This window comes from Tinamus guttatus, unplaced genomic scaffold (genome assembly GCF_059628265.1).
Source record: "Tinamus guttatus ecotype Peru unplaced genomic scaffold, ASM5962826v1 Tinamus_guttatus_pri_ptg000530l, whole genome shotgun sequence".
Taxonomy (NCBI): Eukaryota; Metazoa; Chordata; class Aves; order Tinamiformes; family Tinamidae; genus Tinamus; species Tinamus guttatus.
This window is the reverse complement of record NW_028289064.1, coordinates 2638451-2666387: the sequence shown is the minus strand read 5'-3', so window position 1 is coordinate 2666387 and position 27937 is coordinate 2638451. Positions and strand designations below refer to the sequence as shown.

General features: G+C 39.6%; 1 protein-coding gene across 1 annotated transcript in view; it reads right to left on the bottom strand.

Moving 5' to 3' along the window:
* Positions 1-12099: 12099 nt before the first annotated feature.
* ZNF438 (zinc finger protein 438) overlaps positions 12100-27937 on the bottom strand; it is a 46082-nt gene continuing 30244 nt past the window's right edge. Inside the window, exons 2-4 of the mRNA XM_088533957.1 lie at positions 20398-20502; positions 14260-16105; positions 12100-12816 (exon numbers count right to left, since the gene is read on the bottom strand). Of these exons, the coding sequence (XP_088390083.1) occupies positions 12204-12816; positions 14260-16105; positions 20398-20502 (2564 nt within the window). The 3' untranslated portion in view covers positions 12100-12203. The remainder of the gene's footprint in view (positions 12817-14259; positions 16106-20397; positions 20503-27937) is intronic.

Genomic DNA, 27937 nt, shown 5'->3' with positions numbered 1-27937 from the left:
TGAATGGATTATAACAACTGACTGCCAGGAAAATAAGCAGCAAGATTCCAGCAGGCATCTAATGAAATCCCGAAGGGCAGACGCAGGTTGTAGCAGCACAACACTTGTTATCTTTTGTATTACTGCAAAAAGTTTCGCTGTAAAGGAAAACTGCTTGTAGGAATTTGTATGTTCAGATAAGAGTGACCTGAATACAGGGCTTTTTTTTTCCTTGTAGCGTTCCACAGGCATTTTACAGAAACTGTTTTAAAAAACGGTACATCAGCCCTTACCTGTTGCTGTGGCAGGGGCAGCCCGAACTTGCTCCTGCTGATGCCGCGGGTGTGAGAACGCGGCCACCGCTGGGCAGGAGCTGCCCGGCTCCCGGGAAGGCAGGAGGAGCCGCCGCGTGGAATGAGGCAGCTACAGCAAACGGAGATCCCTGATCCCGGGGAACCACCTGCAACCCCCCCGTGTCCCCCAGAAACCCCCCGGCCCCGCAAGGCTCTCAGCAGCGACGGTCGTTGATCCCACCAAGGCCCTGGCAGCTGCTTGGAAGCACTTGGTGGGTCCTCCTGCTGCTGCAGGATGTTGGCTCCCAGGCAGAACGGGGGAAAAAATATATCAATGAAATCACTATTTAATTCAAATTTTCAATTTCTGACATTAAGCTTTAAGAAATTAGTGAAACAGGCTAATGAAATCAACTGAAAAAAATGAGTGCATAAATATGGGCCAGGCATGAAATTCGCCTCAGTAAACACAGAAATGCTTTCTAAAAAGTGGTATCTCAAACCAGGGGTAAAAGCCTGTAAGGAAATTCTCCTAGCCTGGCGTGTCAGAATGAGCATTAGGAGCTAGCGCTGAACGAGCAACTGAAAATAAAATGGGGGAAAGCAGATTCACTCTTGCAGGTGTAAAACTGTAGGGATGGGAAAACTACCAGAAAGCAACCCTGGTGAGACCTTGCAAGGAAGGTTAAAGCGCAGGGCCCAGGCTGTGCCAACGCTGGCACGGGCGCACAAGGCCAAGAGCCAGTGATGAAGAAGGGCAGTGAGGATGGGGTAAGGATTGCAGGTAACCTAGCACTTTAACTAAAGACAGGGACGTCAGCATACGCTCCCCAAACTGATGTGGTAACTGACCTTTGCCACAGGTGCGACACGTTGAACACAAGCTATCTGGACTGCCAGTGAAATGCTGTCATATGTAAGGAAGTTATTTAATGAAGGAGTTTCAAAGTGGGTTTCAATTGGCCAAGAGGAAGAGGATGATGGGGCTGTGCAGAGACTGCAGCCATCAAGACAAAGAAGGATGCCAGAACACCTGAGGTTTCAGCATTTCAACATTAAAAAAAGAGTAGGAGGCTCCTAATGAGATTGGTGGATCTGATGAAGTCAGTAGGTTTTGTAAGTGTGGTGGGAGCACAGAAATGATCCGTCTGAAGATGTAAACAACTGCGGATCGAATGTGTTGCACTAACACCAACACAGCTAGATACACGTGCAGAGAACTGAGCTTTAGCGGGAGACGTTCCTCTTGGCTCTGACACAGGAAGAGGAGGACTCAGCTCACAGGGCGATCACGAGCTACCACTGCGGCGAAGCAGTAAGAACAGGCATCAAACACCACAAACCCGGCGGTTTCCTCACGCCGCTCTGGGCCTCGACGCGGCTGCTCGAGGTTCTCACACAACAGGCCCACGCGGAGGCGCTTGAGCTGCTGCGGCCCCGGAGCCGCGAGGGCCCCGCTCGGCTCCTCACACCAGAACGGGGAAACCAGCGTCAAGGAGGGAAACGGCCCCGCAGGAGCCCGGCCTGCGCCCCAGGCCTCCTCCCAACCGGCACCACCACTCATGGGCACTGCTGTTTTGTGCCTCCTTGTTTCTTATGCTTGTTTTTTTTTTATTTTTTTGCAGTTTCATAGTAACTGAAAGGAGTCTGCTGGCAAGACCAGTTGTATCCAGACAGGAGGGGGTTAAGCAAATGCCTAGGAATCACTGCCTAAATCACCACTTGCCACAGGACCTGCAACCATCTAGCAGCCATTGCATTTTCAAGGCTATTTCTCCAAATTCACTCTTTTTCTTGATGGAATCCCTTAAAAGTACTTCCAAAACCTGCTTATCCTTAATTACTTTTCCCAGGTCCTCTATAAAATATCAACCAATAACCAACACTAGAGGTAGAAAACCCCTATATTCAGAAGAAAAACCTGAGGGAAGCAATGTAGTTTGAAAATCTGAGGAGGAAATAAATTCTGGGCTATACCTTGTTAAATCAGTGATTGCTACTTGAGATTACAAATATTTTTATATACCTCTTCAGTTACCTTCATTTGCCCTCATTATTACCAAATTCCCACTTCTGAAGGTACTTTTTGCATCCTGTCCTGGTTTAGGCCACCTGCAAACCTCCATTTGATGAGCCAGTTCAGACCAATTGGTTCTAATTTGTATCTTAATTGCCTGCAAAAATTAACTTATTTCCAATAGCTACATCAATGAAACGACCCCCTGTTTTTCTCCATCTCCGTGTAGGCTCCTTGACAGTGCTGCACTCCTCATCCTGTAATTACTAAAGCTTCCAGAATAATAAACTACTGGTGAGAATATTCACTGAAGTCCAAATAAAGTTCTTGTACTAGGATTTCTAGACCTGTTGCTCGGATCACTGCAGTCTTGCAAGAAAGAGGATTTTTCCTGTTACACACACACTTCTCCCATTAATTAGAAGAGAACAGATGTGCTGGTCTGTAATTCAAATTAGTCTCCCCTGTTGTCACATGCTCTGCTGGCAGAGCTGGTTGCTACTTGCCCACGGCAGAAGGGGCTCCAAGTCAGCAGTGGGTCACAGGCTTCCAGCCACAGGCTTCAGTCCTGCAAAAATTTACAAGGAAAATCCCAGGAATTGCCCCGGGAATACCCAAAGCGCCTAGTAATTAAGCCTCTGCAGGATCAGAGTACTGGGATCAAGAGGTGCATATGGACAGACACAGACATACATATTTACACTCATGTGCGCAGTTACCAAGATGGCTCTGCAAAAAGGCATCCCAAATCAGAAAACCCAAAAATCTTTACTTCTCGGAAGTGGTTCTATACGAGGGCACTGTACAGACCTCACAGAGCTGCCGCCCCAGGCCACGTGGGGTTTGCAGGCACTTATAGGTCTGTTAAAATACTGACAACCTCCCTGTTTTGTAATGGGGAACCGCTGCGCTGCACTGGTATCGATGTGTATTACACCAGACAGGGAGTGCCAGAAAACGTGGAGATAAATGGCAAGATATTTAAGACTTCATTATAATGGCTATTTTATATATATATTTTTTAATCAGAGACTTCTCTCACTGCAAACTCTAGATTCAATTGCTTCACCAACTTCGCAGTGATTAAATTCTAGCATCTATTTTCCACATCAAAGCACTACTATCGTATTATATCAGGGAAAAGAATATCGAAAACAAACACAGGCCCCAGACCTGAGGAAGAATTCCAAGCAACAAATTCCACATTTCCTCTCCCCCACAAGTCCTGCTAGTGAAAATTTCTCTTACAAATTCTTCAATTTTCTGATTCTAAAGGAGTTCCTTATTGTACTGCAGTTTCATTAGAGTAGAACAAATCTAAACTATCCTGAATTTTATCTGAGAGAAGCTATTTACGCCCAAATAGCCTGCACCTATGCTGGTGCAGTTGTTGCTGTTTTCCTAGAGGTTACATTATGCTGTTCACAGTTCAGTCATCTTTTTCATTTTTAATTTTATTCAGACTGGGATTTTTAAAAACTACAGCCACATTTTAGGCACTCCTAAAGGATTCTGACTACAAACAAAACTCTAAATTTAAAGTGAGAAGGAAGCCTAATAATTTCCCATACCTTATAGCACACATTTCTTACTAAAATAAAACCCTATTCCATACTGAGTAAGCACAACTGCACTTTTTCCCCCTTAGATCTAACTTGCAGATTGATTATCTTACTTTCCTTGGACACAGCTCCAAAAGAGGAATTATTTTCCATAGCTGCCAGTGGGAACGCTGAGCCCAGGAGACACAGAGCCCAAGAGACCCGACGGTCGGCTGGAACTGTGGCTAAAAAGCACGATTCATCTAAACACTGCAGAGAGAAGAGGGGGAAGAAAAGATGAGTCTAATTGGTTCTGACCATAAAAGTCAGATCTCAGTTTTCTCTAGAGATGCGCACTGCAGGAAACATTACTACTGAACCTGGATCCTTTTTTAAAAGAACTAATTTAATCAAGCTCTAAAATCATTAAAAATATGGGTATTTTGCATTCAAGATTTTACAGCAAAACATATTGAGCATTTGTCATTAAATGACACAATGAATTACTTAGGAGAAACACAATATATATTAATACTAATCACAATGAATGGACCCACTTACAATGAAGGTTCCAAATAAACAAATTGAGAATTAACAACCAGACCCTATTACACACAAAATGTAACGATAAGAAGTTCAGAGAATAAAGGAAAATCTCCCTGCAGTGGCAATACAGAGACAGTTTAGGCTGAAAGAGTTTGGGTTAAAATACCCTTTCTTGCTGCAGGTCATGCTAAATGCTTCTAAATGCAATTAGATGCACCTACTATTTCTTCTTCAAAAGTGGGCAATTCTTCATATCCCAACAACGAACCTGGGAACACACTCCGTGGTTCAGGTGAATGGATACAGAAAACGTATCAAATTTACCCTGCAGCCTTCTACCCGTGTACAGCTTTCAGATAGACCCTCTAATGGCTTTGGGCTTCCAGTATTTTTCAGTCCCTCACCTTACATAAGCACTTCATTTATCAGAAAGAAAAGAGAAAAATCAATTCAGTGCTGAACCGGACTGCCACCTGCACTGCCTCCTGATGTAAGCAAATCCCAGGGGAAAAGTTTAGTAGCAGACTTTTTTGCTGTACCAATAAATCACTCTTATAAATATTGTTTAAACCCTACACGTGGTGTTAGCCAGCAAGAGTAACACACGTTTTATAATAAATTCAAACAATTCAACAATTAACCCGATTTCCTGGAAGAATCCAGATGGCCCCTGTGTGCTCCAGGATTCAGATCAGCCAGAAACGCACTGGCACTACAGTAATTGGTGTTACCACATTTAATAAAGGGGAAAAAAAAAGGAATATGTCGAGTTCAGTATGGCATGTTTGTTATTTCAACTACTACTAAAAAGTTAAAAAATGTTCCTTATACTTGGTCCTTTTATACTTTTGTGCGTGTGTTCGGGAAGAGGCAAGCATGGTTAAGGACACTGCAAATTCTGCTCTTGAGAGACATGAGAGCAATAACCCACGCAGACAGGGGAGCTGCTGGCCAGGGTGCGGGTTCACCGTGCATTTATCTGACTAGCTGGCCCAACAGATTAAAATAAAGTGCTGCTTTGAATTTAGCAGAAAGGAATCACCTTCCAAAGCACAGGCTCTGGTTCGCTGCATTCATTAAGAGTCTAAAATGTGGGTCAGAAGAGCAACACATAAAACAATATGAAAAACCTTTCCTCCCTGGCAAACTTCTTTTCCAACTAGTCACAAAACAGAATAAAAATAAGGGAGCTTTCAAACAACCTGTACCACTTCTCGATTTTGTAACTCACTGCCAAGGTGCCATTAATTTTAATTAACTCAATTAATTGAAATGGCCCAAATTCTAGAGCCTGTTCCCTTTAAAAAAAATGTCTTCTCACAAACTTTGATTAGCCTGACAGAAAATACAGCAGATGACTTTAAATGGCATGAAGGTGGATTTATTGGCAACAGCGTCAGGTTTGCACTTAGCAAAAAAACTGGCAGATAGTTGAAAATGGCTGGGTAGGATTCAAAGTCCAAGCACTCAGAACTGTAAAAGGATTTCTTTGAATAGCAAAGTATATGTATAGCATATTTACTTCAGTAAAAATTATCAAAAGCTTTAACTAAAAACATTAAGAAATTAAACTTCCACTGGAAAGCAACAGCATTGCTTCAAAGGTATGGGCACAGGGATATTTATTGCTTTCATCCCTCAGCCTGTCACTTATTGCTTCCAGCAATAGGAAGGAATATTGATCTCCTTGAGTGGGTATACATTCAGGAGTCAGACCAAACCTAAAGCAGCACCAAAGTGCTCAGCATACAGAAACGAAATGCTTTACTGTTATCCCAAATCAGCGGCAGCACAAGCAGTGCCTTCCCTCCGTCCGAGGGCCCAGGAAGGGCGCAGAGCCGGCCCAGGGCTGCTGGGTTCCTCGGCCACGGCTGCAGCAGCGAAGGGGATTTGCCTTTGCGCCCAGTGACGCATCGCCACGAGACCGCTACACTTGGTGGGGGTTATTTTTGCTCCAAGCTTTGTGCTTTCTTCACAAAGGTCACGACGTGGCTGAAGTATCGGCCACCGCACCGAAGCCGCGTCTGTGCGGAAGCAGGGGCTGACGCAGCACAGAGCGGCGCTGCAGGAGGACACGGCGGGACGTGGGCACTGGGACCTGCCAGGAGCCCGTGGGGCCAGGAGAGCTCACGGAGGGTGCAGAAGAGGCAGGGGGACACAACTGAAGCCGGCTGCTGTCGCTGCGCTGTGGCCCTAAGAATCACATCCGTGTGCGACATTTCCAGGGAGGAGCTAAGTGATGGCACCTCCTGGCCTCCTCCGACCACACATAAAGACTCCAAATTGCCTTTAACTGCTTCTTTTCTTATGCTGTTTTCCTTTCCTCTACAGTTCATTTTCTTACGATTTCTCAGGGTTTGTACTGCAGGTAACAGAGGAAGCCATTTGCCTATTTTGCTAAGTACAGATTCCATTTGATCTCACTTTCATGGTACAAAACTAAACAATGGTTTCTCCAGGAAACTGAAAGACCATATTTCAGGCACAGAAGCAGCTGGTCTCAGCAGCCAGGATGCAGCAGGCCTGACTATCAGTGTTTAACGGAGACATTAAAAGCACACCACATCCAGAAGCTGAACGGTGACACCCCTGGAAGAGCTAAGCCCCTCCACGGGCTATGAGAAGGAAACCCAGGATGCTCATCACATGCCCCAGGCAAGGGCAGACTCTGGAATCATGTACCTAGAAGTGGCGGAAAGGAATAAATTCAGAGTAAGGCTCTAAGACACTTCCATGCATGCAAGACACCAAAGGCCAGTCATACCAGAAACCCGACCTCACGTTTGAGGGGATGCCAACCTCCATCATTCCTTCTTGCTTTGCCTCTCTCTTCTCCTTTCATCCAGTGAAATACTGCATGCTGCAAGTCCCTCAGAAAGTGGGTATTTAATGTCCTTGGATCATGATCTGCAGCGGCACAACAGCAGAAACATCCAGCAAAACTAAAGTGAAGGTAACTTGAAGAAAGAACTGCTTGTAGCTACCAGAGCTGAAGCTCTACTATGTTCAAGGTGCATCTGAACAGCGTAATCATGCAGAGAACACCACGCGTGAAGGACATATTCCCTTCAAGCAGAGTTTTGCTCCAGATAGTAACCTAGCTGTAAAACATCAGTACAAACAGAAATTTTTGACTGATTTCATCAGTTAGTCTAGATTAAACTGGAAATTTCTGTAAAATAACCTCAGAATGTTTCTTGATTGGTCAACAGCAGAAATTATACTCTACCCGGTCTCTTACTGTTTGCCTGTAAACACCAATATGAAGTATGAAAAAATGAAATAGAGAAAGTTTCCTTCACACTTGAAAGCATTAGAACCATCATATTTTGTAACACCACTATTTCAATAAAACTATCAAACGCAGCACAACTAGTAAGCTATATTATTAGCACCTTTCAACATTTCTTAAAGGTTTGTCAATAAAGAGCTCAGAATTAACTCAAGTCTAAAATACAGCTAATTTTCACCCCCAAATTTGCAATTTCTACTTTAGGATGCCAGCCACAAAGTCATAAGCTGAAGCCCAAACCTTGCATGTTGCCCCACGTCAGCCACGTCCACAGTGTCACCAGGACGGTTCTGCTTCCACGTGTCTGGCTGTGGGGACAAGGAAGCAAATGAAAGTGTTCATGGAACCTGCTTGCAGGCTCAGGGCTTTATTAGTGCTGACCAAGCAAAGCGCTGTCAAAAAATGCGGAGGAAATCCTAAAATGAGTTGAATCAGTTACAAAAACATTCATTAAAATGAGAATACCCTTTGCTACTCCTTTTAAGGAGTTTTCTTCAGGAGACTAATCTATTTTTTTTGTGTCACATTCAGCACACAGACATTTCAGACAGATTTCAGAGGAATTTGTATATAATATGCTATACTGCTATAAGGAATTTGTCAAGTAAACCTGCTACAGTTAATGGTATTTTAGTCTTTATGCACATTAAGCACAAACCTACACTGTATGGGTTTGGTAACAGTAACTGACATTATATGAATTCCGGGTATCTATTTCCTTCCAAACCAGATGCCTATGTTGTAGAAATATAATATGCCATGTGGCTGAGCTGAGATAATCTGGTGAGACTCAAAACACAGTGTCATCTGCACAAAGTTGGGGTAAAAATCTGCTCACCTAAATACCTGTTCATCCTGCTTATAACACTTATTCTGAAAAGCTCAGTGAATAGTAGATAAAATAAGTATCTAATGCGCTTTGACAGAAACTCTGATGGAGCTGAACACCAGAGATCTACATTCTAATAAATAAATGAAGTAGAGCATTTACTGCCAGCAACTATGTCAAGTTAACGATAGGAAACTGTAGCTCTGCAGCTGGAGAAGTGCAATATTCTGCAAGCCAGAGGAGCAATGGAACTCGTCCAGCTTTGATTATTTATGGTGTGATGATGAAGAAACAACTTTCCACATGAGGAACAGCTTTAAAGTTGAACAGTGAAGCTAAAACAGAGGTTTAATGAAAAATCAGAAGGGAAGAAACCTAGAGCTACAAAAACAATAACATTCATTTCAACAATTTAAACATATTATTTATGTGCAAACCCAGATGTTAACTTGTCCAATTTTAAGGTAAACAGCAAACTGTATTCATGACAACCATTTGCTGAACAGCAAACATGCACTATGAAATGTTGCTTACTTCATTCCTCAAAATGTTATCAAAATGAACACAAACTCAAAGCAAACACACATTAAACAAAGGATACATCTGTATCTAAGGCCAAGGTATTTTAAAAAAATTCCAACCTTGAATAATCTGCTGCAATCGTAATAACCTGAAATGTAAGACTGCTTTCAGCCTTGATAAAAAAAAGATATCTAATTTTAAATATTTATGAGAGTACTGAGAAGTCGCTTGGCACTATGCTTTAAAACACGCTGCCGGGTTTCAAAGTGCTGAAGGCTGAGACCCCTTTTGGGGGTCTGTTTGGCCTGCATTAGGACAAGGATGCCAAGCTCAAAAACACGGTGCAGAAAAATAACTGCATGTGAACATTTCCAGTTAAATAAGCAACAACCCTTCATTCCAATCCTCACCCCCTCATCTTTGCAACTCCCTTTTCTTACGTGTTATAATATCTTACTTGATAAACACCCCCAAGCAACTCATTTACACCACTGGCTCTTGATTCATCAGTATTCTGAGCAAATACTGTTTGATAAGATTTTTGAAGGATACTCTGGCATCATGTGGGCCATTCTTGAACATAAGGAAGCACATGGAGAGACTGATAATTTTGCAGAAAAAGTGACTTAAAGTGTGTTGCAAACAAAAAAAGGTTTGATCACATCCAAGTTTTTGCCTGATGTTAAAATGTGTGCTTCAGGCCAGGAATGAACTATCTTTCAAAATATTTTAGCTATGTGAAGAAGGGACTATTCGCAAATTTTTTTTTTTTTTGGGGAAAACATCAAGTTAGCTGATTTTGAAAGTTAAAAGATTAGACTGGCAGGGGAGAAGAAAGGTTTCTAAATGTAAATACACTCCACTAAGTTAAATACAGCCTCAGTTTGATACGAAACATTGACTGTAAGATTAGCTCTTCCTTTCTGAATGTTCCACATATTCTACTCCATTTACCTGATGAGGAAAAGGGAATATGAGTAAATTACTGTTATTAAGGATGGATGTGCCATAGAAAAGAACAAGAATAAACAGTATGTTTAAAGTAGTTCAACATGTGAAAATAATACACTACAGCAATAAAACAACCACAGTTGTTTTTTTTAGAGCAACAGATACTAAGGAGGAAGCTGTGAAAATCCACAGGGATCTTCCACCTTATCAAACACCTGCACAGTTTGATGAGAAATTTCCTTGTGTCTTTTATTTTACTTGGCTCCAGCACAACACCAGGCAAAGCACCATTAAAACAAGAAATGTCATTTGAATGAGACTACTTGCTTAGAGGTGCATTTACTATTTAAAAACACACACAAAATACTGCAACAGTTTCTGGAACCCCATTCTTTTGACCCAATTTTTGATGCCTCCTTTCATGTTTTCATCTTTTTTTTTTTTTTTTTCCTTTTTGTAAAGTACCACATGTCCACTCTGGACATTCTGAGAATGACTCTTTCATCACTGCAATCCCTACATACAGTTTGACCACAAAAAGAAATAAGCAAAGTCATGATGTAGAAACAACTGGTGTGTTTTTCAGTTTGTCATCTAACATGCTCTCATTTCTCCCAAATGACACAGTGACTTCCTACACTGTCTCCATTTATTGCTCCCAAAATAATTCAGACATACATTAGGCTTTAAGTAAGAATAGCTTAAATACAAATTTTAGACTGGTTTCAATGGCTTCATTGAACTTTTAATTAAAACTGAGTTCCAGAACTTTATCTCATTGCCACAATCTGAAAAACATTTACAAATGGCAAGACTATCAACACTAGAAACTGTGATACAGCAGTGCAAGCTTCTACCTTGCCATATATATTCTTTTCTAATAAAAACTCAAGATTTCAAAGAATTCTTGATAACTTGATAGGAATTCCTTAGTATTCATCAGTAGTTCTCTTCTGCTGTTTTGTAGTGTCTCAGCATGAAACCGTGCTTCAGTTTTCAACAAACAAAACCCTGGGGTACACAAACCAGTTTTGTCCTTGCAGTCAGGTCTGACTTTACCCCCTGGAGATGGGCTGGAATGGTCATTTATCAGGTCTGCTCCGTGCTGGCGGGTTCCTGCATCACAGGCTACCATGGGCTTGTACCCTAGTAAAACAGCTGTTATTATTTGCTCCTATGCTTAAGATGATGGATGTCTGTTGTAAAACTGAGGTGCTGCATGTGATTCCTGCAGTAAAGTTGGCAAAAAGAGAAAAAAAAACATCACCTATACCAAATATTTAGAGGTAGAGGGACGATTTCCCTTTTTAAAGCCAGAGCCTGGGCGAACTGCACAGGTACATGAGATACACAAGCAGAATGCTAAAGGCACTGGCAGCAGTAGTGCCAATATGCTTGCAGCTCACTGGGAATCATAGAATCATAGAATCATAGAATGCTTAAGGTTGGAAGGGACCTCTGGAGGCATGCAATCTATTGCAAAATGTCAAATTTCCTAGAAGAAAATCCAGATTTCCATTTTTAAAAATATCTTTTCTTTTTCATAAAACAGTCAAGCTTTGGGAGTTCCATCCTCACAGGCACAACTAATTTATGTCTTGATGCCAAAGCAGGCTAGAGGCAAAAAAGGAAGACACATGTGAATTCCTTTCAGCTTTTAAAAAAATCTAAAGATCTCTGCTATTATCAGGGCAGAACATAACACCTGAAAGGCTGGCCAACAACAAACCTGTAGGCAGCAAGGAGGGCTGACAATGAAACCAAGAAAACAAGGTTTAAAAGCTCTGAAACTATAAAACTCTGAGCATAGGGTTGTACACACATTCAAATCACCTAGAGAACTGCTTGCAAATACACAGTCACTACAGAATTTCAAAGGAGATCAAGATTAGTTCATGTAACCTGATTCATTTTTGTATGGACAATATAATGTATCTCGAGTATCTCTTTCCTTGATCTTAACCATTCACATTGCTTATTTGCTGCTAACTTCCTAATGCATAAAAATTAAGCATGTTTTATAACAGGTTTGTATGTACTCATCTGGAAAGGCCATACATTTTCTATTTAACAAAATAAAGGTGAGCAAACATTGAAAATGATAATCAAAAGAAAACAAACAAAAAAACCCTCTCAAGTGATACTTTTCTTGAGTGAGTTTCGCAACACAGCAAAAGCACGCAATAATTTGGGAATGTAGTTCATATTTTTCATAGCATTGCAAAATTCAGCTTTAATATTCACTGCTATTAGAAAGGTCAATTATTCCTTGTTTTGAGAACAAATTAAAAATTGTCCATAAAACAGAAGGGTCTTCACAGTTATGATGATTCTGCCAATGACTACAAAGATCATCTTTTCTTCCAAACAACTGCTTACACAAAATGCAGTTATATCCAGCCTTAGACCAAATTTCAATTTTTTTGCTTGGTGTACTACAATCTAAATTTTGCATCTCCTTGGCTGCTTCACTGTGTTCTGGCTCAGTTATTTCACTTTTAGATAACACATCAGCTTTATTCTGATGGTGAGCATATATTTGCCTTTTCAATTTTGGAAAACTATAAAACTCCTCCTCTTGAGCACTGGATTTTGCTAAACATCTTCTCTCATTGTGCTGTTTCCAGAAGTGAGCTGCATGTTTGACCAATTCCCCTTTAGTTCCTCTATTTCCTTGCAAAATCCCTTCCTTTACTCTTCCTTGGATCTCTTCTCCGTGACAGTACAATAAATGAAACTTCATTTCAGCAAAAGACTGTGCAATAAATTGGCATCGACCACATTTTATCTGTAATTTGACTTCTCCGGAATTATGGAAAAGGTCTTCAAAATTGCACTTATCTCCTCTGTTTAAAAAAAAGAAAGAATACTTTTGAGACGAGATGGCTTTTCATCATTTTTAATTAAAAAAACAAACGCTGTCCAGTCAATATCTAATTTCTAGGAGTAGATAAATTAAGTGAAATAAAATAATATTAAGTTTCGTTAGGAAACAATGAAACCAACTGTGCCAATATTTCAACAATTTTTTTTTTAATTCCCTCCAAAAATACTCTTTGTAAAAGCTTTTAGTAACATTAACCTTTTATTAAAAGCTTTAAAACATTTTAAGTTCTTTGAGGTCAATTCAAATGGTTCTGCCTCTGTGCTAGAAAAGCAACAGTGACTCGTACCAGTCACTACTCATTTATCCATTTCCACCCATTGATCCAAAGGCTTCTGAAATGGAAATCGGTCCCACCTCCCACTCCAAGACAGCAACAATGAATCTTCAAAGTTTCTACTTTTTCTAAACGTCACTAACATAGTAAAAATAAGAAAAAAAAATATGTACAATTAACAACTGCACAGCCTGTCTTCCTTGGTTCACACCAAGTCTGCATTATAAAGGACATATTTATATAAAGCTAACACATCGCTCGGTTAAGCTAAGGCAATCCAAGGGACTTTACAGAGTACCTTCTCATAACGTCTAGAAAAAGGTCACATATTAGTGTTTACTAGAGATTAGAAAGACAAAATGGTAAGCCTAAAATAAAAGCATCAGGATGTTTTTAACTTAAATATCTTTAATATTTCTGAGTGTGCTCCAGTAAATGGAATTATGCGAGCAAACTGTATAAAATTGAGATTTTGAGTTTTATCAAGCTTAATAAAGCACTTTTCAATGAAAACAGATGCACAGCTAAGTAAAAAAAAAAAATCCCTTTCTACTATCACAGCATTTCTACTGGGTGAAGAAAATTTGCCTTAAAATCCTACTGAAGAGATGAAAGTCCTATCTATCACTGTGGTAGCTATTAGCTTTTTTTACTTGGCTAAGTGATGGCAAAAAGAAGCAGCAATCAATGTAGATTGGCTCACAGCACTTCAGAGAAGGAAATGGGATAATGATATTTAATAGAGAAAACAAACTACAAGCTAACACTGAAATACAAATTGCTTTTCACTTATGGCATTTGGTTCACTTGTCTTCTAGAGAAAAACACTGTAAAAATCACAGTTCAGGTTAATAGAGAAAATATTAGCCACTAGAAATCAACAAAGTGCCAGTGACCGTATGTCAGCTGAAACACATTGGATGTTCTAGTGGATTGCCCACCTGTTCTAAAAAAATATGGGAATCATTAGGAATGCCACTTGGGAAAAAAACAGCTGAGAAAACAAAATAAATGAATAGTTTTCACAATGGTGACATTTATTAATTTCTACTGACAATGTGTTTCTTATTCTCTGTATTTCTGCTGAAATCCTAGTTTTATGAAGATCTAACCAGTGGAAACACTCACCTCTCTGTTGCTTCTTCTGGCTCTTTCGTATTCGTATCTCTGTTCTTTAAAGCATCCTGCAGCTGTTGCTCGCTAGTAGAGGGCTCTGTGCTGATAACAACTCTGTGAACCTCCTTTAGATGGCCAAAATATACTTTTGCATGGCCAAAAACTTTAGCACAGAACTCGCAACACACCAGCTTTTTGCCTCTGCCTTCCTTGTGATGAACTTTTATGTGTTTGCTCAGGCTTCCAGAATGAATATACGCTTTCCGGCAAAACCAACAATTGTAGGGCCTTTTGTTGGTATGTGTGTTCATATGGTCCTGAAGATGGTGTTTAAATTTGAAGCTATGGTTACAGACATGACATTTATGCCATAGCTTAGGTTTGGTTGAATATACATTTCTATTTAAGTCACTTGATTTGGCAGAGGGGGCATCATTATGTTTGTAATTTAAATATTTATTGGGAAGTGAGCTATTTAAAATAGGACCTGGCTCTAAGTGATCAGGAAATTTTGTCCCCACTATTGCTGCAGGAGTCAGCGGTGCAAAAGCCTGAACTACCACCACAGGCTTCGGTCTAATATTACGGTATTTTTTCACTGCTTCTGTTTTTTTGTCTTGAGGTTGTTGAAGATCAACTTTCATCCTTTCTCTTCCTTCTCTGAACTTGCATTTCCTTCGCTTGGACTGAAAAGCCAACAAGTCATCGGGAGTTCTTCTTTTTCTGCCTCTTCTTTTAGAGGACAGAACATTCATTTTTTTAAGATTGTCAACATCCACTTTATTGGATGGACATAAGCTATTTTCTCGAATGGTTTGCCGGGAAACTTGTGTAAAAGATACAGCTAATCGTTTATCAGATGTCTTAGTAGGAGCATGAAGGGTTTTCACCAAAGATGGTGTCTTTTCACAATCAGATCTTAGCGAAGGACCAGATACATCTATAGCATCAGCATTTTGCTTAGATTTAGAAAATATTGTATTTTTCACTCTTGAGTAAGGCAGAATTGGAAGCTTTCCTTTTGGTGCAGATGGAGTTAGCTGTACTGCACTGCCAGAAACTGCTGGTGACAATATCCTGACAGAATTTGCAGAATTCATGTTTTTTTCTTTTAGTTTCTTGGACAAGATGAGTGGATTTTTTGTGTTTTCAAACGCTAACTTCACAGAGTCCTTTATGAGATTACCTGTACTTGCTGGCTTGGTTGAAGATTCCTTACTTCCAGATGGTCCAGAAACATTACCGTTAGTAACGTGTGCTTTGTTTAGTAAAGGAGCCCCCAAATCCACACCATGACTTTCATTCAGTAGTGCAGCAACTGCAATTCCAGCTGAACCAAGGTCCGTTGACATCCCTTGCTCAGACGAATCTGAACTGCTATGAGCTTCAGGATAGTCTTCAGCTACCGCAGTCACGGGGGAGGCCTGTGATGAGACGTGGGCTTTGGTACCAATCTTGTCAGGCGCAGCCAGAGCAGAGATTTGAGTTGTTTTCTTCTCACTCAGCAATTTATTTCTCACAGACTGGTACCTAGGGATAGGCAGCTTGGGATTTTCAGAAGGGCTCCTCTTGGACTGCTGCATTTGCTGCGTTACTGCCGGGGTAACATAAGGCAAAGCCAGAACAGAAAAAGTTCCCTCGTGAGCAGCAACCTGCATCACTGCATAGTTTTGTGTAGGCACTACCAGTGGTTTGGAACCTGCAGCCGAAACAGGTGTATTTTGTTCAGGCAAAGGTGACTGGAGACAAGAAACCACTCCAGGTGTTAAAACTTTCGATACCATTTTTGGAGCGATTGTCCTAAATTGGCTTTTCTTCTGACAACTTTGTATGATATCAGAAGGGGATTTGTGTTCATCTGTAACAATAAAATACACACAGACATGTAATACAATGTAATGTAATACAGACATGTAATAACAAGAAGACTATCACACACAAACCTGCCATAAAAATATGGGTATTAAAACACCACTAAATTAGCCTTAAAATTGCAAGCCTCACACAGACAGAACAAAAAAAAACCCTGAACCCTGAAGCAATATGCTTAAATATACATATGCAAATAACAGTTTCTTAAGCTAATTTTAAATGGGTATTTCTATCTATCTAGGTTATACACTCCACAACATTTCAGAACATATACACCTTCAATCACTTCTGCCTTGAGAAATCTGTCCCAGCGCACTGTCAATATTCAGTAGGAAGAACCAGCATGATTTAAACTTTTCATGCTGCAGAAGTTTTCTAAGCATCTGCTCTGACCATATTTTTCTATCAGAGTCAATGTATTTTGCAGAACATTTCTATAACACGATTTGCACTTTTTATTAGATACAGACTAAAGCTTACCTGATGGAGTCTTTAAAAAATTATTGCTATAAAGTATGCAAACTTGTAATAAAATCAGAGAGAACTTGAGAGAAGAACCACTATTAAAAAGAAAAAATAATCATACACATTGCTGTATTTCAGTGTCAAGTGTTCTGATTGCATAAATTATTACAACAATAGTTTTAGAGTCACTCTTTTCTTGAAAGACAATTTACGTAAGATACAGCACATTTTTTGCTGTCTCTACTTGTGTTGGTAAATATTAAAAATATTTTTAATAACGAAGGAAAATGTGATGATAATTAAAGAAAAAATGATAAAACATATTAAATATAACCTCCAACATGTGGCAGAGATATATGCTGCCCTTTCGCATACATAAAAAAACTGATACATGGTTGAATTTCATATATGGCACAACAGCCTGATTATATGTTATGTAAGCATTAGATGAAGCTTCACAGTTCAAGTTCTCAAAATTACCTTTTTTCCCCCCCAAAATATCTGCCTCTATCACTGCAAATTCATAATCACATAGATTTCAGCCAGGCAGACAATTTGAAGAGGTCACACCATATTTATTAAAAAAAAATCACTTTAAAGAATTATATTTGAATGGAATATCTAAAAATAAATACTGGAACCCCCAAATATTGAGAAGAAGTAATTGAATAGAGATTTCTGTTCCTTATCATTTAAGAGCCCTGTTTTACAAATGCATCTTTCTTCTTTTTAACAGAGCTAAAACTGTGAGTTACCACCAACACTGCAAACTCAAACAGCTTTATCCTGCTACTGGATGTTCCTCACGGACACTGTGCACTTTGCCAAGTGCCCTGTAAGCCACAGACCCTTTTGTGATGACAGGTCCCTGACAGGCCCGTGCGTGCGGGTCATACTCACACGTGCAGCAAAGCCACTGCTTCTGGGCCACACCTGAGCAGCACAACCTCTGCACTGAGACCTGATAGGTGTGATGCATCTCAATGACCTGCTGGATGTGGCTTGAGGAGCATAATCCAGCATAAACTTCTGATTCTCTTGTTGCTACCTGGAGCATCAACCTCGATGATGCATCTTCTCGATTCCCCCCAGTTAAATGAAATTACTGGGTACCAAATATACTTGGGGTCTGCTCAATCCTCTAGAGTTGCCCAAATCTCCAGTTATCCTATGAGGATCAGACTATGGTGCCTTTGGAAATCCTATACAAACACAAATACTCTTATAAATAGGGACAAAACCAAGCGTAGAATGTTTGGACAAAACTGGAAAAAGAAGAAGTGTAGCAGCTTTAAAATTCTATTTTTTCTTCTCACTACAGCCATTTTTGTTCTAGGAAAGCTAGGACTATACCGTATTTTTCGCTAATAATGACTATTTTGCTAATCTTGAAACATTACAAAAAATATTTTTTTCAACTGCTAAGACTTCTGATAATACCCACATTTTCTGTTTCCTGTGCAGTATCTGCTTATTACTACTTTAAAGGTAAAACTTCAAGAGTTGCTGAGAAAAAGTATACCATAGTGAAATAGATTAACACAGTCATTAACCAAACCAGACCCTGAACTTCAAAGCAAACCACAGGTCAAACTGTACAGCTTAAACACAGTAGACTGCATAGGTATATTTTGGTTTTAGAGATACTTTACAGATTATCTTTGCCATATACGGATGTTAAAGACTTCTTCCAAACCAGCATTTAGTCAGTCTGTCACAATATTCAGCATGAACTCCCTCTTCATGTTTGACTTGCATCTCTTTTTTTTTGTCTCGAAATCTCATTCAAGGAAGTGCACGAACTCACTTGGAAAAACAGTATTTCAGAAGTCTGCTATCTGTGTTTCTTTATACTCCAAGTTTCAGGCACCCACTCTCCACCCAAATGCATTCACAGATTCCGTCACCTCCTCAACTTCCATCTCTTCCACAGAAATCCCAAAACGACAGTTGAAGCACCACCAAGGAACAGTTCAAGGTTAGGAGGAAACATCTGTACAAATACCGCCTTGCGCTAGCTTTAAAAATGCACATACGTTTCTCAAATTCAGGAAACTGCCACTGCAAATTTAGGCACTAAAGTCACTTTTATTTAAAGAAAATCTCTCTACATAATTCCTGAGTATTCCACAAGAAATTATCATTTTAGTAGCTAAGATCCTCAAGAGCACAGAACACAAAATGCTCCTTGAAACCAAGTCGTTTTAAATGAACGTTCTTCTTAGGCAGCTATTATAATGCTAAGCATTGATATAGCCGTTTGAGAAGGGATTTTTATACAAATGCTCTATTTTTCACGTTTGTAATTTTACCATAAACACTTCTTCCAGGCAAGCCATGTTTGGTCTCAGGCTTGAGTTTTGAGGGTTTTTTTGCCAAGTTTACATTAGACAGTTTAGTGAAGGAATATTCCCCGCCGTGCCTCTGGTATGCAAAGGCCACTCGGCTCCGTTTCGCTCTCATCCAGCGCAGCTGCTGGCAGTAAGCAGCTTAGCCAGGGTCTAAATATAGAGATGGGCTAGATGCAGACGAGCTGCCTGAGGATCTTGCAGACCCACTAAGATTTTGATTGTGGAATGAGAAAGCTAATTGGAGAATGCGATAGTAGATTATTTACCTTTCTGGATCAGGAAAAACAGCCAATAGACTCAGTTTTGAGGTCCTACTGGCCCCTACACAGAATATTCAACGATCATCTGTGACCAAGAATATTTCTTCTATTTACACTTGGCTAAGAATTTCCTTCGGACATTAGAATAATTCATGTTTTTCTCACCTTGACACTGGAGAACTTGAATGGGCTCTGGCACTGCACCAGAAGGACTAACGGAAACTTAATATACATTTTTCCAGCACGTTTCACTTGTATTCTGCTCCACCTTTCAAATTGTTCCTGTCCCCGATTCAAAGGGACATGTGCAACCACGTGAAAATCTTGAAAGTACGAGGGTGGTTTTCATCAAGGCACTGCAGTGGCCATTCCTGAGGACGGCCCTGGGGTTTAGGCCACATTCCTTCTAGAGGCCATAGTCTACCTTACTGGAAAGCAACAATTCTTAAGAGCTTCTCCCAAACTCTCATCAATAATAAAGAAAAGGAGAGAACTCATTAATCTCTGTATAAAGCTCACTTTTAACTGACGATTTTATTATTTTAAACATGCATGCAATTGGGGCAATAAGTAGACACTTCTATTTAAGCACAAGGTTAAAGCAAATACTGCTTAACCCACTGCTTAACCCATTTACTTCAAAAGTGTCTATTAAAAGATTATCCATTACCACACTGCTATAGGGAAGTGTCAGCAGTCTGATATTTCAGTATGCAAGCTTTCCACAACTCTAAGTTACCTTAAAATTGCACAGGACTGGCCAATGATACACCAATAAAAATCAAAGTTCCTGTGAAGCCACGAGATGGCCATGTTGGAAAGAGTCCTCTGGAGGACACAGTGTCTTTCCCAGGACTTCTCTTAACCCACAGTTCCCTTTGCTGCATGAGATCCACTCTAGCCCAGTCTACCCTGTTCTGTCTCTTTCTGAATCTCTCCCTTTATGTAGCCCATGCATTACTGTTGAACTTGGATACTGCAGAAAGTGTGTGAAAAGACACCACTTTCCCCACTAATACAACCTATTTCCAACATGAAGGAAAATCATGACACCAGAAAACAGTGTGGACCATTGTTAAACTTTTAATAAACTGTGTAAAGCCATCTCACTTTTCCATGTTTATACTGTTGAGTCATTTGCTGAATTCAGTCAATGTGAGTTAATGGTTACCTTCTGCCAACCCCCCATACACACTAAATACCTGTGGATATTGTCTTTCCAGCACAAGTTTCTTGCTTTTGCTGACCCAGCATACTGTGTTGCACACACTGTTTCTCTGCAGGATTAGCATGCAAAAAACCACCACCTGCAAAAGTGCTTCAGTCAGTTATAAATAGCAACCAGGAGAAAAAAACAAACAAAAAAACTAACAAAAAGACAATATAAAACATTACTTTCCAGCTAATGCATTAAAAAGGCTAATGCTTCTTGTTCTTTGCCATTTTTCTCTGCTCAAAAAAAAAAAAAATCTAATATATTATATGCCAAATACGGGGCGATAGTTTAAAAAAAAAGAATAAAGCTGGTTAATGCCATAAACAGATGGGATGCTTCAGCTTCACTATCATGGCAGACAGTCAACAGCAACAAAACAAAAAACTCACAGAAGAATGAAGTTTCAGTAGCTTTAAAAAAACGTTTCAAATACAGAAGCTAAATTCTAGGCTGATTTGCACTTGCCCTAATCCCACTTAAATCAACAGAACTGAAGACATTAAACCAAACAGAATTTGTCTTTCTCTGCTCAAAACTAGTTTTGCTGCACATCTCTAAAGTGAGATTGGTAGTAACATTCAAAAATTAGGATTGTCCCAAATCATACATTCTAAGAATCTATTTTCAGCTGTTTATAACCTTGTCAATATTAACCTTCTGAGTGGAAGGTCCCACTCTATGCAACTGCCTCAGATAACTTTCTAAAGCAAATTTTAATAGACCGTGTCAGCTCTTCCTATGTATGCCTTCATACAAAACAGGAATAACCTAGTAACATGGCTGCACATAAGAGGGACCTTGATATCTGACACAGCAACGTCTTGTTTCTCTAAACATCTGGGAAAGTTGTAAGATCTTGGTATGTCTTCAATGTGTTTAATGTGTTCATGTGTACTTTAAGTAGCTCATTTTTCCAATGATTATTTTCTACTGAACCTGCTTCTGCCTCAGGACCAGCTGGATTTTCCTAAAACTATCCTAGTAAGTCAAGCACCTGAGCTGAAGCAAGGAAATGGTCTCTCCTCAGCTCTTACCTGCTAGATTCACGTAGTGTGAAACGAGGATACGTAGAGAGCAGGAAAAAAGAGACGAAAGCTAGAGGTGAGATTTACAAAGGGTCCAGGAAAAATATTCAAGGTGGGTTATGGCTATTAAAAGAAAACCATGAAAATGGGTAAGGAACATTGCTATTACATGAGTCTGAAAAGCAGGAATATTTAAGCACAGGAGGAACCTTACACCTTGGCACTTCTTACTCTTTTAGCGGTTTAGTTTTTTATGAGTAGTAAAATCATTTCTACATAGGTTTCCCATTGTGCAATTTAGAATAGACTACAAAAATAAACAACGTAACTAAGTGTTCCAATACACGATAAGAAAACCACAGTATCTCATTTGCAGAAACACCAGGATAAGGTACAAATGTGCTAAGAAAACAATGTGTTCTGTGTATCGTGGGAGGAACAAGATTACACTGTTAAAATTCTAAAAGGAAACTGGAGCTCTTCAGAGTTATACAATATTAATTCTGATTTGAGAATCAATATAATTTGCTCATTGTGCACTTAACGTTTTGCCATGTAGAAAGGCCTTCTATGTTTTAAAGTCTGTGCAAATTTATTATTTTAGGGGATTAGGATTAGAGAGAATTGCAAGAAATTCTAAGAGCAGTGCAATACATTTTTCAGTGTGGGAATAAACTAAGGGTTTTGGGCAGTGCTAGTCACTTTGCATGGACAACGCCTACAGTAATTCAAGTTCTTGGGTACGTAGAGTTCATATTCCAATGAGAATGTTCCTGTCTCATCCAATCCCTTTTTTCCTGACATAGATCCTTTTTGTACTACCAACCGTATAATGACACACGCAAAAGTATACAGAGATCTGAATTTCAAAAAATATACTATCCAACGTAACTTCCATTAAAAAAAGAGAAAAAATATTAACTATCTATTCTGTTAGATAATTCTATTAATTTTCAGAAATGCTTTCCTCTGCTGTTTGAAAGCACACAACGAAGCAGGAAAAGTTGCTTCATTACTTAGAGCTTCTTTCTGCAATGAAGAATTTTTTGTGCAAAGGCAACCTCTCAATATCTCTGTTCTCAAAGAAAACTGCTCTGTTAAATAATACTCACATATATCTGTGAAAAAGGAAGATAACACATCAATAAGTCATTATATCTAGATGCTATATTACTAGGAAAAACAGAAACCATCTAAGAGAACATTCTGGATTTCTCATCCAAGGAAAAAAACAAACAGCCTTACTGTAGATTTAAAATACTTAAAGGCTTTGTAACATCCTTGAACTTTTACCTCTCTGTATTTTCCCAACACAAGTAACTTTCCAAATATGCATGAATGCTATTCTGTGGGGGATAATAAATGGCCAGCAGCTTTGAGGTAAACTTTAGGAATTTTATATCAAGAATGCTAATAGTCACATCTGAGTAAATCAATATTCTAAAGCAACATCTTACATAAAATAAAGCATGTGGGCAAAGTAAGGCTTAATGCAACCCTGTAAAAAGGAAAAAAAGCCTTCCCTCCACTCCTGTATAAAGGGTGGAAAGTCCTGAATTATTTCTTAGTAGTCCAAATGTCTACACAAGAGATTTTTAAACACTACTTTGCAAGAATGAACATGGAATATATTTATTAGCAAATTCCCATTTTCTTTTAGCACCTCTCACAGTGTCTGTGAATTTTCAAAGTCTTCCATGTGCTGAAGGTAGAGCCTCTCGAGCAATAAGCTCTCACTTTGTAACAAGGTTAACATAATTAAATGGTTTTAGGCAGATTATATACTTCCAAAACAAGAAACAAAAACTGCTATGAAGAGAGCTAGATGCAGCATCTGTAGTTATTAGTATCTTTACATATTCCATCTTTACAAAGAATACACACACAGATTTTTGTCATTACTCTGACAATAGAGAACTTGTGGAAAAAAGTTTGATACAGATAAGTCTGCGGGTAGGGGATAGTGCGGAGCCTCTGCAACGAGCGCAGTCACTACCACACGCCTGCGTCCTCTGCCATTTGAAAAGTGAATATCTGTATGAGGGATGAACTATTAGACACATCATCAAAAAGAATGGGTTTCATCTTCCATGTGCCAATACAAGTTTCAGTGACAACACCACAGACTTAAAGTCCACTTCATTCAGAAGCAATGGGACGCCCACGGGCCGCAGCTGAGCAGAAAAGAAACCATTCTGGTAGCTCTGCAGTTACTGGGTTTTATCTCTCTTCCCCCCACCTTTTTTTTTTTTTTTGCCTCATCATTCTTCCCAAGGCAGCATTCCGTCCCCAGGGATTTGTGAAGCACAGCTTTAGTGACACAACCACATGGGGGAACTAATTGTTCAGAAAATAGCTAAAGGGAGATGATGCAAGCAGTGGTCTCTGAATTCATCATCTTGCAGTGGCATTGTGCATATGAATCACATACTTTGGAAGGTGGGTACCAACAGAAAATTTGAAAGAAAAAGCTGAAACTGGTCTTAAAAAATTATTTTCTGGGAGAAGTGCCAGCTGAAATGTCTTAGAATGACCTTCAGGAAAGATACAGGCCTAAACAGTAATTCCTTCCTTGTAGACTTGATGCAAATGTGAAGTCCTTTTAGAAATGACTATGAAGATGACATCAATGTGGATAAATTCTTTATACATCTAATATTGGTGGCAATTAATAGACTTATTTTTTCCTGAAGTGCAGGAAACAATAATGGACAAGTATGTTACAAAAATGAAGGTAGAATTCTATGCTGCACAAAAAGGTCAAGTAGGACCACTTTATGAATAAATCATGAAATACTTTCTGACTAGAATCTTGTTCCCCTTTCAAATAAGCAAAGAGAATCAATCCTTTTCTGACTGGGAATTCAGTTCCACTCCCTGCGACAGAAACCCTCCCCCCTTGACTACAGAAAGGAAGTTATGCCTCTTACTCCCCAAACCTGGTTTTTGCAAAGAGAGATGTAAAAATAGAGAGTATTATGGGAAGAAGAGTAAAACTGTTGGCCATTTTATAAGGTTTCCCCTTCTAATGTGAAAATCAGAGCCCTTCTGCTTGAAGGGCCTGTGTACAGGAGAAAAAGAATCTTCAGACCACTGACTTATGGACTCTGTATAACGTGAGGCATTAGGAGCACCTGCACGGTGACGTCTGAGCTACAAGCGCAGCCATGGGCTCCCTCATTGAGCATGAGCAGAGGAGGAGGCCTGGCCTGGCCTACTGTGAGTTGTACGAACGATACACAGGGCTCATCATCTCCAAAGAAAGGAGCAGACCACAGAACACACTGCTAAAATTTAGATATTCTTGGAGAGTATTTTCTAAGGGGTTCCGTGAATAGCTTATTTCTTTTGAAAGACATCTGGGTGATTTAACTTTCACATGCAGAGTCTCTATCCATGGCTTTTGTATTTCTTTAATGGTTCCCCTTTTCCTTTTTCATGATGAAAACTTCTCTGGAGAAAGACCACTCCTCTGGCTGAAATGGGCATTGCCACCTATAGTCAATGCCACAAGAAGGAGTGCAACAAAAATGAAGATTAGAGGATCTACTCAGTACTTCAGACAGATCTGTGTATGTTTTTGAAGACAGACACAGCCCCTGGAAAGCACAGAAAGACTGAAATATCTTCATGACTGTGGTATTAAGATGACTTGAATTTTTTGAACATTACAAAATTACATCTTTCTGCTGAACACACGCCACTTTGGCATTAGGATGCAGAAGAAAAAAAATAAACAAAAGCATCTGAATGTTTTTTTCCCCCTAGTGCATAATTCCAATTATTTGCAACATTTGTTGACACTGCTAAGATGCCCAAACTTGCTCCCATACTGCTTAAAGGCAGCACGGAGGCTCAAGAGGAGGCAGTGGGGGTGCTGTAAGGGAATCGACTGCATACACCTATGGAGAGTGATAATATACCAGCAAACACCTGTAACGGGTGCCAATGCAAGATGGAATTACACCAGAAATGGAGTCAGCAGGAATGCAGGCCAAAGATGATATCTTTAGAGATGTCCCATGCAGAGACATCAGTCAGTTTCAAATGAAATTCCCGTTCACCTGGAGTGCTGCTCTGCTGAAAGCAGCGGCAGCCCAGCCGGGAGGGCCCGGCCTCTGGGGACACAGGCAGCCCCGGCAGGGGGGACACATGAAAAAAGGCAGCGGGCGCCGTCCCTGGGAACCAGGCAAGTCCCACCAAAGCCCAAACCACCAGGCTTGGATTTTTTCAGCTCAGTTTAGATATGCAGCTCCAGCAAACTATCCTGCAGCAATTTCTGAACAGCAGAAAGCCTAAAGCCTATGTCTAATAATACTGCAATAGCAGGCAGGGCCTCTTGAAAAATCCCAAAAGTCCTCAATTCTTTTATAGCATCAAGCAAAACCTTTAAACAATTTAGTACAAGTTTTTCTAAGCTAAGCTACTATTTCAAAATATTCTATTTTTCAAATTTTTCAGTCCATTCGGTGTTTTGTATAAACTTGAAAAGAGATGATATTTTGAAGCTAAATAGTCAAGTCTTTCTCTTAAAAAGTAATTACTCAAATTTAACTATTTAGGATCTTTCTGAAAGCACAGCAGAAATTTTGTGAAAAAATAATTAATAAACTTCTTATTGATTTTGTGCTTATCTAGTTAATATGAGGAATAATCCCAGGAATAATGTTTGTATTACTAAAACGATCTATATATTTAAATAGATATTCTTTTTTGATAGGCTGAAGTTAAGCACAGTTATCAAGTTTAACTTACCAATCCGCCTATTACTACATTTTCCTATCCCAAGAAACACTCTGCAATGTGTGATCAAACTTCCTTGTGCTCACCATGGCCCAGCCTGGCACACAGCCCATCTGCACAAATAAAGCTGTAAGCTCCTGCTGGATGGCACACGGTCCCGGGGGCAGATGTTTGTATCCCTGCACTCATGTCACTGCCTTGGACACATTATTTGAACAGATGTACACAGTCTGAGAGTGCCATGTCCCAGGGTGAAATGCTTCCAATTGCTTCCTAGCAAAGTGCCTACACGCTATTTGCACCTGCATTTATGTTCATGATATAAAGGCAGCAGGGGTTCCAGCAAAGTGAGCGCTGATGTTAAGAACCATTTACATGGTTAATTGAAGGCTGAGATCTTCTGGCCGTAGAACCACGCCAACACCGGTACACAATCTGCCAAGCCATATACAAGACTTTTTTCAACTATATAGTGATCTTTTTTATTAAAACAAAGACACCCAAGAAGCAAAACTACAATTCCAGCTTGTATGAATAAGCTCTTCCAACCTATATCATAAAAACAGAGAACAGCATTGAAGGAACTTCTAGGTGAACGTGGACAGCCTCCCCTACACAATTACTTCATGCCTGAGTCATTTAACAAAAGGGTTTTTATTAATCTGATAATGCTACTCATCCAAAGCCAATAGCCTACAATGATACTTTGTGCAATTATGGAACAGCACAAAAAAAATTTAAACTTGCTCAACAGCAAATATCAGCATGAATGTGAATTACAGATTCAATGCTCCAGTGCTGATTTCATAATTCCTAGGAAATAATTAAAATCTCAGAAATTAAATATGTCTCATTATTCAGAAAAAGGCAACTTTTTAAACAGAGGGTCTCAGTGGGTGATTGCATAAATGACAGAATCAGTTTTCCTATGAAATATTTTAATTTGAGAAAGATGCACACATCCTGAACAAGTATATATTCAATTACAAGACTCCTGCTATTACATGACGAATGGCAGGAGAGGATTTATGCTGTCAATCAAAGAACTTGCACTAATCATTCCTTCCACATTCTCCTGAAAAATAACAGACACTTTCAAGGCAGAGCAAGGCTGACAGAAACACTATTCTGTGTGTAACTGACTGACAGGCCCTACTGCCAGTACCAGCTTTCCATGTCTTTGAACCCCTTCTTTGTAATAAATGTGCCAACTTACAGTGGCACATAAATTACCAAAAGTTGTTAACACAGTTTCAGCACTTTCTAAGCACAATGACACATTCAAAAACAAAACTGATACTTGATACAACGATAAAGCAATGGTAGAAGAATGCAAAACCAAAACACACTGAGTCAAGCACCTTTGTGGAGCACCGTGGTTCCACAGGGGTCGAGCCCTTACTCAGGAGCTGGTTACAGCTTTCAACATGACTCCCCACTTCCAAAGTTTAGAAGATGGCTGTTATAATTCACTTGGGGTGAAAGCTGATAACAGGATATTCACTGGAAGGATTTCTCACTAAAAGAAATTCCCAAAGCAAATGACTCATTACTTTTAAGTCCTGCAAACAGCTTCACAGTTGACATTTTTCCTTCTAATTTTCAGAAATGGCTTTAGCAAAGATAACATTAAAATTGACTACCTCAAATCCTCAAATCTCTATTATTTAAAGAAAAAGTTAAATCAAAGCTTTTGAGCACTAGAATTAACTACTTGAGTCACAAATACACTGACAAGGTGCCCACTGCAACGTGAAT